Source organism: Hippoglossus hippoglossus, chromosome 15 (assembly GCF_009819705.1).
Source record: "Hippoglossus hippoglossus isolate fHipHip1 chromosome 15, fHipHip1.pri, whole genome shotgun sequence".
Classification (NCBI taxonomy): Eukaryota; Metazoa; Chordata; class Actinopteri; order Pleuronectiformes; family Pleuronectidae; genus Hippoglossus; species Hippoglossus hippoglossus.
This window is the reverse complement of record NC_047165.1, coordinates 15,885,406-15,900,343: the sequence shown is the minus strand read 5'-3', so window position 1 is coordinate 15,900,343 and position 14,938 is coordinate 15,885,406. Positions and strand designations below refer to the sequence as shown.

The 14,938-nt window shown below is 43.1% G+C and overlaps 1 protein-coding gene across 3 annotated transcripts in view; it reads left to right on the top strand.

Annotated features, from left to right (window-relative positions):
- The window catches only part of macrod2 (mono-ADP ribosylhydrolase 2), a 412,908-nt gene that overhangs the window by 282,630 nt on the left and 115,340 nt on the right, over positions 1-14,938 (top strand). For all 3 annotated transcript variants that reach the window (XM_034607896.1, XM_034607897.1, XM_034607898.1), the window contains exon 6: positions 3,764-3,885. In XM_034607896.1, the coding sequence (XP_034463787.1) occupies positions 3,764-3,885 (122 nt within the window). The remainder of the gene's footprint in view (positions 1-3,763; positions 3,886-14,938) is intronic.

The following is a 14,938-nucleotide window of genomic DNA, read 5'->3' as shown; positions in this document are numbered from 1 at the left end:
CAAGCACTGACAGCTAATCATGGCACATTAGAAAACTGAAACAGGCTGAAGAATGCCATGGCACAGCTCCTCCATTGCATTGAAAAAAAATTCACCAAACAACTGAAAGACTTCACTGCATCCGTGTTAAGAGTTGAAGGTTGCAGAGATCTGCTCATGCTGAGTGGTCGCAGAATAAGAATAAGAAGAGGTGTGGTTGTTTGCTTCCTGTACACTCTGCTTGTTACCCACACTAAGGGTCTGCTCGCACACTTTCCCTTTGCAAACATGTAGATTTGTTTCTTCTGCAGAAAACTGCTCCCTCTTACTACCTGGATAATCCGGCATCGTAGCCAAGGTGCAAGTTAACCTGGCTTTTAAAGGGAACGGGAGATTGCACATTGATTGGTTTACTGCACGTTTTACCCCAAACACACCCATGACAAATTAAGAGACTCAGCAAAACCCTGTTGAACCAGGCGCCCGGCGGAGGGACCTTTTCCCTCTGTTGTTATGCTGCAAAATGCACTTACATTGTTAAAAATAAAGCGTCATCCCACCACAATAGATGATGTCAGTCAATATCAGTCTGCTTATGGTATTTAATGGGCTCCTCGCACCAGGAGTCCTTACACCTTTGACATTCATAATAAGAATAAACCTGCAGGGTTTTTACTTTAATTTTTTTTGTTCCATTGCAGAGCCTATATGGACTCACAGGGAAAGAAAAGTCTGCTTTGAATGGAAATCATCATTCTTCTCAGGTTCAATTGTGTTACTGACCTTGCAGCCCCAAGCAAGAGACCACAATAAACAAATCCGGTGCAGATATAGTGGTTGAAAAAGTGCTGAGGAATAAAGCTAATTAAATACTGGAGGAATTGGCAAGGCGAGGGACTTGGAGGAAGTGGATGCAGCCGGGGTATTGTGTTATGTGTGATAGTGTGAGTTTCGTTAAAACCCTTCATGACTTATTTCATATTCTGAAAGCAAACTATAGGCTGCGACGTGTCTAGTAATTTAGCCTCTGTAGTCCCGCTCTGTTCTAACTTTACAAGGTAATTCTGAAATTCTGTCTTTATTTTCAACAAATGAATTCCTCCTTTTTCCCCACTTTTGTGATACTGACTGATTAATCTCCTCTCAACATACTAAACAAGAGCTTCCCTTTAATGGACTCTGTTTCATCAGGACATTTTCTGCATTTTTTATCATCCCTGCAATTAAGCCCAACCCCGCAATTGCTCGAGGACCGCTAGTAATCATCTCAACCAATCTAAGATTGAGATTTATGTGCCTCCGGTATGAGGGCTGCATTCAGATAATGATATATATGTGTCGGTATGTGCCTCTCAGTAAGGAGAAATAAATAAATAAAAAATACTGATACACTGAAATGTGTTTGTCAGGTAATGGATGCAAATAATGATAAAAGCTGAGGCGCTCCACCAGGAGAAAAAGAACAAGGGTGATAAAGACGCACGTTGGATGGATTATCTGCCAGAGGTTTTCAAACTCTTATTGCAAAGAGCATCTTTGTATAATTTATGTATTGAAAAACAGAGCAGCCATAAATAATCATAAATAACCCCAGTCTTTAAACACATTGAGGAACAAAGTAAGAGGGAGTCTTAACCTTAAGGAAAGAGTGTATTCAAGGTCAAAGTGTCCTTAACTGAAGCACTATGCTGACATTTATTTAGTGTTTGTTATTATTGCAGATCTAATTATTTAGATTTGAGTATCTCTGCTGGACTGGATTTGTTTCAGGACATGCTCACTAGACTTTAAAAAATTAGGATTCAACAAAAATCCTATAATTTCACTGCAGCTTAATGGCCTACAACATTGCACTGCAAATAATCGTTGGATTTTGTTGGATTTAGAAAATGGCTGAGCCTTTTCCCCCCTGAACAAAATAAGTAACCTCAGTTCCTCCACGTCCAAGGGCAGGGAGGTCGTTTTTTTGTTTAGGTTTTACGGAAGATGCTGAAGCAGCTGTTGAAGTGTTTCGTAGCACTCCAGCAACCGGCTGTCCTCCCTGTAATATCCCTCCATGGTTACAAAGTGGATGTGTCTTTCACCTTACAGAAACACAGCTGTATGAATATTTATTTGATGTGGATGTGTTGAGGAAGCGAGCGGAGACGTGTACCGGTGCTGGTGAGAGGAGCACTGTTTAACATTTCATGAATTCACCAGTAGTCTGGGTTTTTGGCACTTACCCACACTCTAATTGGCATGTTGCAGTTCTTGTAGTGAAAAACTTCATGAATTATGCACTAAAAACAACTCGCCACGTGTCCCATTATAACCACATTGTGCTCTGCAATTTTCGGCCCGCTATTCTGGAAAAAGACTTGGGACAGCTCCATTCTCATTACGGCCCAACCTCAGCCTAGCTAAGGATCACTCACGGCCCTTGTTTCTTACCTTTCCCGAAACACAAAACCAGAGCCCTTAAGCAATACCGCTGAACACCACTTGATTACTGCAGTTCGGCGTGCATTTTATCATCCTGACCATTATGCACCCAGACATACAACTCAGAACTAAATGTAATCCATAAATGATTTATGTTAAAGTGGAGTAGTGATATAGCTTACATTTGTTATTACTGTGGGAACGTGAGGCTAAGTGTTTCATATTAAAAGTAAAAGTGAGGTTAGATGTAAGAAAACACACGAGGCTGCTGCATTTTAAATCACAGGCTGTTGTGTTGTCCCCGGGTGCTCTCACCTGAACCAGGTCTGAATCCCCGGCTCTCATACGTCAACGAGCTTTAATATTTCACTGGACAGAAATGCAGACTTGATGCATTAAATTACAAATGTGTTAGTCACAGTTGATCTATATTTAATGGGCCATGAATTGAGATTTACCAGCAACCACTGCTGAATCAAGTAAGAGAGTGTTATTCCGTTCTCTGACACAGTCTGCTTTGGAAAGAAAAACAGAAAAACATTCATCAATCACTGCTTCATGAATTATTATCAGGATATTAAACTCAAGCCTTAATAACCTGTTTGACGAATGAACAGGCATACATGATAATAATAAAAACACACACGCACGAGAGAAGTCGTGTTTAGTAAAGTTGCTTTTTGCCGTGTCACTGATACCCTTGTGGTTAGTTTGCCTCAATGCAACACACGTGATGAGCCGCTCTCTAATGCTCTGTGGGTGATGCCGACCCGGTTGCATATTGACTTTGACCCGTCCTGTCCAACACTGAGAAGGCCAAGGGCAGTCAGGCCGAAAGCAGAAGATTTCTGTTTCTGTCAAGTCACTGCTTACATTCCCTTATTTTCCTGTCATCACTCCTATGATTTAATTAAGATGCTGCATTCCTCAGTCCGGCCAGGCCAGACAAGGAGGCCGGGGATTGACAGGTGAAGACATTACTATGCGAAGGGGAAGAGAGTACAGGGAGAGATATGAATATTTGAGTAGATGGCATAAAAGAATCTTGTAATTGATTTTCTATCTAAGCTGCTGTTTCATTTACTGAATAAATTCATTCATTTTGGGCTACTGGGTTGTTATTGCTGTCCCCATTGTCTCATTGTGACGACCGACTTTATCATATTTTGTGTTTGATGATGATTTTGCAGATTGCAGAGACTTTGGCTCCAGTGCTCCGCTGCATGGCAGGCGGCTAAAAATGTTCTACAGCTTTGTACTTATAAATCCTGACACTATTAAAAACACTGCCAACTTATTTAACCTTGCTCGAAGTAGGCTGTGCTGAACGGAGCTTTGTGTGTTTGTCCCCTTCTGACAGATGTGATCCACACTGTGGGCCCGGTGGCCAGAGGTCATGTGGGCCCAACCGAGACCAATGACCTCACCTCCTGCTACCAGAACTCCCTCAGGCTGATGAAGGAGCACAACCTGAGCACTGTGGTGAGTACAGGAAACGCCACCGCACTCGCACTCATCTGCGGAGAAATGTTTCTCTCTCATGTGCCGCTTGAAAGAAAGAAATTGTATGCTCTTGTGTTTCGGTGCGACAGTGAGTAAGCCTTCAGTGAGGAAAGCTACGTTTGAAAATTTGTAGGAAATTGGGAAAAGGTACAAGAACAAAAGGATTTAGCATCTTTCATTTTAGATACAGTTTTGAAAAAGCCTTAATCTTCTTTATTTAAACAACAACAACAGAGAACACAACAGAATGGTAACGTTCCATGTTTGGCTTCTTCATGTAGACTACTCTGTTTTGTGTTATTAAATGTAAGGGGGGGGGGGGGGTCTTTGTATCCGACTCCACATCTTGGCTCGCTGACAGCAGTTTTTCTTCTGTTGTTGCTGGGGAAAACATTTTTAGGTTAAAAAAAGCTGTGATCAGTGTTGTTACTTGTTTTGTTTTTTACGTTAAATGTCCAACACCGGAAAGCATGTGTGCCTTACTTTCATCTTAAAAACACTGGAAGAGCTCAAGGTTTAGTGAACAGGGCTGAATCGTAAGAGAATGAGATGAGACAATAACCACAGAATCCACAGCTGGCAGCAGCCGATCATTCACACACTGTCCCAGCCTCAAGTCTGCTCTGGACCTTATGCCTCAGTCTGCTTCACATGATATATGGATCGGCCCTGCCAGCAGAGGGTAAACAAATCAGTATCACACCAAATAGCCACAAATCACATTTTCTGCACCAACCTATACTGTCCTGCGGCCTCATCAGAAGCCAATCAATGCAAGTACTTTCCAACAGCGAGAGGAAACGTAGATAAGCACCAGCTCCATTAAAGATGACACATTCCTGCTCCGATGATGACTTTTTTTGAGGGCAACACACTCCTCTAGGTAGCAATTAAATAGATTCTGAAGCCAAATGACTTAAGTAGTTCTGGTAAGTGTTTTGAAGTCATATGAAAATCAGCAGCATGCCTGCTGATCTTTAAACTTCCCTAATAACAGTTGCATCTATTAAGATATGATGATTACATTTGAATGTCATTTGCACAACAGAATATTAAGCTGGTGGGTTTGAGGCTTCATGGGCAGAGGGAACACCAGAAAGCACCGTGCCCCTCAGGCCTCGGTGAGGGCGCACACCACCAGCTTGCCTGCTCCTCCACAAGCGCCCCGATCCTTGCTTTGTGTCTGGCACATTACAAAGATTTATTTAGTTTAGGCCTATCTCGGGATTTATTTATCCAATAGTCCATGTATTTATGAGAAACAGAGTTTCTGTTTTTACTGGGAGCAGGCCGGATCCTTTCTAATGTATTTATACAGCTGCTCTGTGTTGAGAAGGCCTTCAGTGAAACCAGTGGTGTTCTGTGATTGACTGGCCTTGTAGGATGAGCCCAGTCATTACATTATGTTCTGGCCACAGTTTTGTCTCTTCCTGCTGCAAGGACAACGGAAGCGAAAAGCAAAACGGAAGCAGCAGTTTCTTTCTCCAACCAAGGATGTGGCCTTTATTTCATTTTACTTTGCCTTGATATAAGAGTGGGTTGTAGAGAAGCTCTGAGGGTTATCTGGTGCTAATTCTTTGTTAAAGGACAGACTTGCAGCCCCTTGGTGCAGAGCACATAGAGTCCACATTTTGGGCTTAGCTGATCAGGACCAAACTCATTTTGACTCATCTGAAAGGACTCAACTCTGAGCTTTGCTGTGTTGGAGAAACAAGAGATCCCACAGAAGACGGGCACCCCGCCAAGTGGGTCTACAAAGTGGGCAAATGACGGGGGGGGGGGGCTACATTAAGGAATCCTAGACAGCCGGCTCCCTAATGGGGATTCCAGGGCATTATAAAGGAGAAGGAGTCAAAACAAAGCCTAATACAAAATAAACTTGAGCATGAGAGATTAAAAAGAACTTGAGCTGGGGAGTTAATCCCTGTTTGTGAGAGCTCAAAGCCGCCCTTTAGGCCAGGAAACAGTGCAGCGGCCACAGTCCCAATCTTATTCTGACTGCAGCATGTCAAGGCAGCGAGTTTTCAGCTCTGAAATGCATTTCCTTAACTTTAGGGCAGCTCAGCGTGCAGGACTGAACATTTACTGTTATCCCCAGAAGTCAGAAATTCGATAGAAGAGCTTTCCCTGTCCCTAAGTGATGGTATACTGATTTACAGCTCTACTGGGACAGAACTTGGGAAGATGGAAAATGTTACTTTTAGACAACCTGAGGCCATTCCTGGCTCAGTTAAGGGGATGCTTCTGAGTTTCCGTGTTGCATCCTAACCATTACCATAAAATAACTCATTTGGAAATAACAACTTGAATGAATAGCCATAAGTCTGTGAAGTCATAAAATCTTCCTCGTGAGGCAGCTGAGACAGCGGATCATGAGGGCACGGGATTAGACTCTTGTTTCTTTGCTTTAGTCTTCAGAAATAATTGAGTTTATTTGCAAACGTTATGTAAACAATCCCAGGCGAGAATTATTTTTATTTTTTTTTATTGATGTATTTTATTTTTACAGATAATAGCCTACTTCAGGTGGCATTAAAGGCTGCATTCAAAAAAACTATCAACACTAAATTGTAGACGTACATTTTTTTTTTCAGTCTGAAGTTGTTAAACTCGTGCTGGATACTTTGCCAAGCCCCTATCGGCTGAAATGTCAAGGTAAATGTGCTCAAATTGTTTATATGACAACCCCTGGCCCCGCAGGGCAAACTGCAAGTATACGATGCAGTTCTGAGCCTGACTGAGGGATGGCCTTCAGATGAAAAATGACGATCAACCTGAGCCAAGAAACCTGCCGTTTAACCCCCACACTGAAGTTGAGAGCAATCTGGAACAGCCCAGGCTGTAACACTCTCACTCTGTCTTCGTCGCTGGATAAATATCAGATGGCTGGATGGCCTATTGAGCTGTGTTTTTCCAAATCATTTGGCTGCAGTCAGTGCGTACCGGAAAGTGATAGTGTGCATTTGTGCCCACGTGCATACATACTCTATGTCTTTCCATGTGTATCTTCCTTGGGAATATGCGATTGTGCCTGTGTTGGTGCAATGTTCTTTGCTCATTTCTTCTCCGCCTAGAGGTCTGTTATGCTTCAGTGCTTTTTTTTTTTTGCTTTTTTGCTGCGGTTGAAAGAGCAGCAGGCTGTCACAGCTCCCTGGGCTCTGACTGACCACAGCCCACAACCAGAATGCCAGCATCGCCGGCTGGGCTCTGCAACATCACACAGGGGAGCCGTGGGAGCTGTGCAGCCTGTGAGTGGAGCTGCAGCTCTGGCCTGATGAGCAGCACATTGTCAAACAGCCCCCTCCTCTGCTCACTGCTTGTTACTCTACAGTATGTGGTCTGCTTCCGAGGGGAGGCTCAGGTGAGGGGCCCGAAAAAACGTAAATAGAGGCAGAAATATGGATTTTTGATGGATTGATTGTCGAGAGGAATGTGATAATAACATTGCCTGGCGGGTCGATACGAGTGAAGATGCTTCAGCAGGCTATTTGCTGGAGCCGGGACATGTTAAATAGGTCTCATTACGTTTGCTGTGATATATGGAGCATGCCATGTTATTACATTCTATCTGGAAACAGCAGAGCTTGTTGGGGGAAACTGCTGCTCAGCAGTAGCACAAGATTACACTGAGTTTTCAGAAGACAACACACAACAGAAGATTGTTGATAGTTTATTTGTGTGTTAAGGTTTGTACGATGGAAATTCCCCACTGACTTAGACCTGCCAATCACATTATCTGGTCACTGAAAAGATTTATAAATATTTATTTTATTTTTTTTATCAAGTAGTGAAATACAAATTATCCCCCTGTGTGTATGTGCGTTTTAACAATGCACTCCTTGGTGTGTGTGTGTGTGTGTGTGTGTGTGTGTGTGTGTGTGTGTGTGTGTGTGTGTGTGCACTGTATTTGTGTACAGTCAGACCCCGGGGGACCTCCTCTCCAAAGAGCTGAAAACTATACAGTACATGTGACTGAGGAGACTGTTAATGCAGGTCCCCTGTCTTGGTTAGTCATGGAAGGCTGCTCATATTCTTCCCTGGAAGCCAGTACAGCATCTGTCAGGCAGAATCCCACAGACTCCATGTGTGGAGGGGGACGCCACCATCTGGAATCCATTCAGCCTTAGACCCTGTTTCATTTTAGAGACCATATTAAACAACCCTTAGACTGTGACCTTTAGAATAATAGAAAACCCCTGTTTACCCAAAAACATCATTATTGTTTAATTGAATTTAGCCTGTCTTTTGAGTCTTTGGGGAGGAATCTATTGAGACAAAATAACAAGGATCTTAGTCTCGAGGGGAAGTGACATCCACATACAATGAGCGTTTGAGTTGTTGACTAATGATCTTGTGGGCAACCGAGCCTCATTTTTGCTCCTAATTTGACGCTGACAGGCCACAATTTGATGTTTTCCGAGAGTATCTGTCATTAAGCTTTTCCTGGCAGTGTGCAGTGGGTTGGCAGCTGTCATTGTGGACAGTGACGGGGTGGCAGACTGCGTTTAGTGGCCTCCTCTCTGACTCCCAGGCAGCCCTGGAAGTGTTTTGTAGTCATAACACGCTGGCTTCGAGGAGATCCAACAGGGAAGCCACAAATTGCCCGTTGAGAAAAACGCTGAAAGCCAAGTGGATTGGAGATGAATGGTGTAGAATGATAGGATTAGCCACCCTTCTCTGTGGGCTCATTCCAAGGCTGCTAGGAGCATTACCTTCCCTCTGCCCGAGCCTGTTCCCAAAAAGCATTCCCACAAAAACAATATCTTACGCTGACACATCAGCATGCGAGCGCCGCTTGAAGTTGACAGCTGATAGTCCCTACACGATCGGCTGCTTGACTTGACAGGGGCAGCAAGTGAAGAACAAACAATCACTGTATGAAAGAGATAAGTGCCCGTGCCCCCAAGGTGTCTTTGAGACAGACGACACGCTGATGGTGCGGGCCGCGAGTTGACTCTAACCTCATCTTTCATTGTGTTTTGGCCGACCAGGTTTAAAAGCACCTCCTCTGTTCTCAGGAATAATATAAACTAAGCTGTAAATAACTTTTACTGTTCCACCTTTATTAATGTAGGTCGCTGGTGATATTTGAAAATGTGTTTTTTTACTGCTGTATTTAAGTGCACTGGAGGATCTTTTCATTATTTATGTTGCCAAATACTACCGTATCAAACTTAATGACTTTGTACCCCACCCTCTTTCATTTTGGCGTGCCGACTCCCCGAGTGATAAATAAATTTTCATTTATGCACCAAATAGATCGTGTTCAAGCCTTGCCTCTTTCCGCTTCTCTCCCCTTTTTCTCGTAAATTATTGTCCGCGGTTGCGAGCGATTCCAGATTTAATTATATAATGGCTAAAAGAAGGATAGAGGCTTGATTGTGTGTGTACTTGGCTTCTGATCACAGCAAAGTAAACTGTGCCATTAATCGGGGTAGAGGGATGAGAGGTTCACGCAACATTTTTTGTTGTATCCCACAGTATTGAATTTAGTTCATACTTTGAAATCCTTTGTAATAGAAACAGAATCCGAGACAGTTTTTCTTTATGACATAATTTGGTAAACTTACAATCACAGTCCTCTGCAATTGTGGGGTAAAGTGAAGGGAAAATGTGATTTGACTGATGCTCCCCGCAGACCATCCATATTTTAATGCCATTTTTCACCAGCCTGTGCTCTTCTACCATATACCTTTGACTGCGGTGCTAAGCTGCATGCAGCTGTGCTTTATAAAGATAAAGCACCATATGTCACAGCGGAGTACGATGGCTAAATGCTGTGACAGAAAACCAAAAAAACGCTTTTGCTTCTGATGTCAGGTGAATATGTTTATCTTTTGTCTCGCATCTAAAAGTGGGCATATTTAATGCATTCTAAAGATCTAGTTTATTCATAAATATGATATTTAGCTCTGCAAAATAATGCCTTTCTTCTGAGGTTTGTTCCATTTAGTCAGATATAGGCATTCGAGTGACGTAATCCAGAAGAATTATAATTGAATGTTTAATTGAATTTCTTAGTTTACTGCCAAATCTCAACATCTATATTTCAAGGCACTTTACATGCAAAATTGTTGAAAAACCCAACAGTTCCCACCACGACCAAAACTCGGCAATTATGGAGACAAAAAAAAAACCCTTTTAACAGGAAGAAACCTCAAACTCATTGTGGTCAAGCATCTGCCTCGACCGGTTGGGGGGAGCTCAGAAAAATGAGAAAGAGAGGAGAGGTGGGTTGAAAAAGGAGAGGGAGAGGAGAGAGAGAGATACATACACGAGGAAGAGTGATAATTATAGATGTAATGATACTAATACTAAAAGTACTACTAATAATAATAATTACGAGAGAGAGAGAGATAGAGAGAGAAAAGCACAAACTATGGGAGGGAAAAACTAAAAGTTAGTGGGAAGCTCTGAGGTAGAACCACACACTTAGCTGAAAAAAATCTAGTACACCATGTTCCGCAGAGGATTTGACCTGGTGTCAGTACAGAACCAGTGATTACCTACAATATGTGATTATAACCCAGCCCTCCCTGTGGCCGGTTGTTGCTCATGGCCCACTTCCTCATACAGTACCTGCATGCATCGACAAAGGTTAATTAGACTGAAGCTTTCGAAAGGTCATGCAGCCATTTAAATTACTCATTGCTATTTGTCTGATCCGAATCATTGGCAACGCTGGGCCAATTAGACCCAATTACACTGATAGTGGTTGTGGTGGTCTGCCACCTAGTCCAAGTTAATGACCATTGGAGCCCCAATTACCCCAGCGCCCTGATTCAGGGGGAGGCATCCACAGCAGGAGGGGCCAGAGATGTGGGTTAAACTGGACCGTCCTGCCGCGTCACCTTCCCCTGACATTCCCCCTCGCTGCCGGGAAGAATGCAGAACTTTATGTGAGGTGAAATATTAGGATATGTAAAATGTGACATTTCCACACACCTCGAGAGGGGTAATCACATTTGATGGGGATTGAAGAGGTAATCTCCAGAGTGTCTGTGTGGAGTGGGCTGATGTGAGCATGCTAGCTTTTTGATTACAAGCACAGGAAGCCCGTAGCAATAATCAGAGACTAAACCACGCGTTCCACAAAAGGCTACTGCACCTAGATGTTCTGTGAGGGAAATGGCAGCAGTTTCGTTCTAGATTAATGTGCTCCGACAATAAAAAGGGCTCTTCAAATAATTTAAGCACCAAAGAACAGCCAAGCAGTATAAGACCCGGGCTCAACACTTCGCCCCTTTTTTTTATCTGCTGCTGTACCTGGCAGTCCTGGAGACAGCTTCCTGAATTTCTATGAGGCTCATATCCCTCTGCGGTACCATCTGAGAATAGAAGCGACAGTCACACCCAACTGAGGGACTGTCAGAGGAAGTTGTTGATTAAACAGATGTCTTTCCTGCCATTCGCCACGAGACAAGTGCGCCGCAACAACCATGCATTATTTAGACATACCTGAAGATTGTGGGCAAATCAGGAGAACAGAAGGCATTCCCGTCTATCATTGTCTCTGCTTCACAACAGGAACCAGGAAAGTGACTCATCCCCCCCCCCCCGGTTCGACTAAGGGAGGGTGCGGTGGACAGGAGATAGGCTCGGGGGGTCCACCCAAAAGGAAAATAATTGTCGTGACAATCACGTCTGATTAGCAACATCTCCTTGAGATAAACTGCATCGTCGGAATGAGTCATTTGCAATAATGCTGATTTTCGAAGGAGGTCCTCTTGCCTGAGGGAGGCTACTTCTGAACAACACCGCTTCAGACAGGAGAGAAACTCAAGCGAAAGACAGCACATGGACAGTGGTGTCTTGTTTTGCTTTGAAGTCTCCTCAGTTAAACCGGTACATACAAAACGTCAACAAACATAACCTTGTCCTTGCAGTGTACCTGAAAGCTTGTTTTTCCTGTAGTATAGCCTCCCATCGTGTGGTGTTCGAGTCTGAAACACCAGTGTCATCAAACGTTTCCGGCACCACCTGAAAAAAATGCTTCGGCTTTGATCGAAGGAGCCGAGCACGAGCGGAGGACGTGAGATACATCAGATGCGAAGCGGGCCTCTCTCATAGCTCGACGGCTGCTCTTCAGCCGAGTAAATCTCAGCAATCTCACAGATACTGTAACAGATTGCTGCTTATCGGCAGCGGGCCTTCGCGGAATGAGTTCTTGTTTACATCATTATGGTTAATTACCATGCAGATTCAGTCCAGCCAACAGTGCCTGTGCCGTGTGTGTGTGTGTGTGTGTGTGTGTGTGTGAGTGTGTGTGTGTGTGTGCCTGTGCGTGACCCCGTGTGTGTGTGTGAGTGTGTGTGCGTCTGTGCGTGACCCCGTGTGTGTGTGTGTGTATCAATGAAGCCAGACAGAGCTGTCACACTCTCAGTCATCTCATTACCATTGCAGCACTGGCCCCAGTGTAACAACTCATGCTGCTCCGGTGTGTTTGGTCAGTCTTGTGATCCCTCAAAGTCTCTGCCTGTGCGTGGGACTTTCCAAACAGTGTATGTGCATGAAGTGCCAAGGAAACCCTTCGTTTTCTAGCCATGAACAAATCATCCACTCATCTTCTATGTCCAACTGGTCCACAAATCTCAGTGACACATTTTGCTGCAATTGTGATATGCCTGGCAACACATTCAAATTTACCTCTCGCAGATGGATATTTTAATTATTACAGAATGAATAGTAATGAGAACTCTGCACATTCCTGTTAATGCGCTTCAAGTTACAAGGCATGGCATTTAATGTGAGAATAATTTAGTATCACGAGAGAAACGTGCAGTTATTTTGAATATGGGATGTACAGTATTCGCACTGGTCTGGTATTTGCATTAGTAGCTCCACCACAGGTGTGAATCGTAGCTTGACACCAGTGTTGACTTTAGTTCTTTGGCCTCACAGCTCCTTCCCCTTTTCAGTTGTCACTTTTATGAAGCCAGGTGTTTGAACCCAGCGTTGACCTTGCCAGGCCTGTGTCCATGAAACTGGATTTTTCCAGTCCATCGCAGGTTTCCATTTCAACAAGGTTGCACCCAATTATCCTTCAATCATAGTTCCCCGGTCTTACAGATGTGTTTGGTCGGAGTACAAGGTCTCTCCATCATACTTTGATACACAGGAGACATTGTCTCTCTGGCTGTACACATGAAATCCTTTCAAAGGAAGAAATCAGATGGCGGCTCAGATTAAGATGAATGTCACCCCAAGAGTTATTTTTCGGGTTATTTGTAGCTTTTGGGCTGAATAAACAGCAATTATGTTCATGTAAACAGAGTGAATGACATTAGCACCTCCAGAAATACAAATTAGAAAATCTGTCACGCTGTGAAAAGGTTTGCTCTCTCTTTAAAAATGTTGATCTTATTTCCTCATGTTTTATTTAATAAAAGCTGCACTATCAATTCTTTTAATAAAAAACGATCATTCCAGTCATTGATTGTGATTGGCTGAGCCATGGTCAAATACTCTGTTGACACTCCTGTGACCTCATTACATCGTAATTACTGAACCGATCATATAGTTTCAAACTGTCACATTTTTTTCCCACATATTTTTTGACGGAGACCGGAGAGAGTGACAGGTTCGGCAGGAGGGAGAGAATGGGGATAACAGTGAAGTGAAGGTCCAAGGCTGCATGTGGTCACTGCAGTTTCACCTTGAAAGGGGTTTGTACGATTTATAAGGTGAGCTACTAAGGCACCTCTGAAAGTAAGCTTTTATTTTGATCTGATATTTCGATAGTCCCGGAAACAGCAACATACATGCGAAGCATCCAGCACTGAGACAATCTACACAAACCACTGCTCGCAAATCAGCCCTGTGCAAACTGTGTGATGCTGGCCTATCGGAAAAGATGATGTTATCCTTGCTGCTGGCGCCACGCAATTAAAACACACCTGTCCAGAGTCAAACACTCCTGCAGGGGTTGACGCGCTAACATAATTGAATACTAATATTCTGACATTTGCACAAGTAATGGGGATATCCAGATAAATATTAAGTGTTGTCGAAAACTACAGTGCAGAGGATTTATTATGTGTTGTTCTTACATTTTTTGCCGTTTTTGCTGCCTGGAGTTTATATAATGAAACCTTGCCAGTTTCATAGTAACTATGATTTTGGAAAATCTTAACTCTTATAAAATGAGTGTATAGCATAGCCTATTCTATTACTTAAGTATAGTCCATTGTGCACTGATATTAAAAGCTACATCTTTCCAGTGATAAGTAATTTTTGCCTTTACACATTTATAGAAATTATATTTTGCAACAAGTCCTCCAACCCTAAAGGACCCTAGTGGTCTCTTGTCCCTGCCGCAGATACATCCCATATGGAAATAACAGTGGCAGTTAATTTAATTTAATTGACTCATATTACCTTAAATATGATTTAATCTTCTATAACTGTATTTTGTTCTTACTCATTTTTACTCTCGCTTTACTTTCTTATTGTGCTTCCTGACACATACAGCCAGCTGCTTGTCTCTGCTCTGAGACTATTTACAGTTTTTCACTGCATGTTTTCCTCAGATTTTTCATAGCAAGCCTTTTTCTTACACAAACACAGAGCACAAGGCTTTCCTGTGTTTTGTTAATGCATGGGTTCCTTTGCTTTTTACCAAAGAGAATGCATAAGGAAGAGCGCTGACAGGTATTGGGAGCCTTGGGAACGTTTGTTAGGATTTGTGTGCTGGTTCAGAAGTGCACCATCGCTTCTCTAAATCCAGGATATGTATAAATTCAGAGATTAATATTTACCACCATCCCCATCTGCTTGGTGCCATGTGTGATCGGCTTTGTGAGGTCTGATGACAGCCAACTGGGAACAGTGAAAGAAGTGTTGACTATATATGTACATATCAGGACAGTTGTGAGACTTAAAACATTAAGACTTAATGTGTATATGCAAACTATTGCGAATGTACCCTCCGCTCCTTGCACCCTCATCATTTTGTTATCAAAACAGCAGCCGTCTTCCCACAGGCGCAGGTGAAGAACTGTGTGCATTGGCAGACATGCCAGTGTATGTGCGC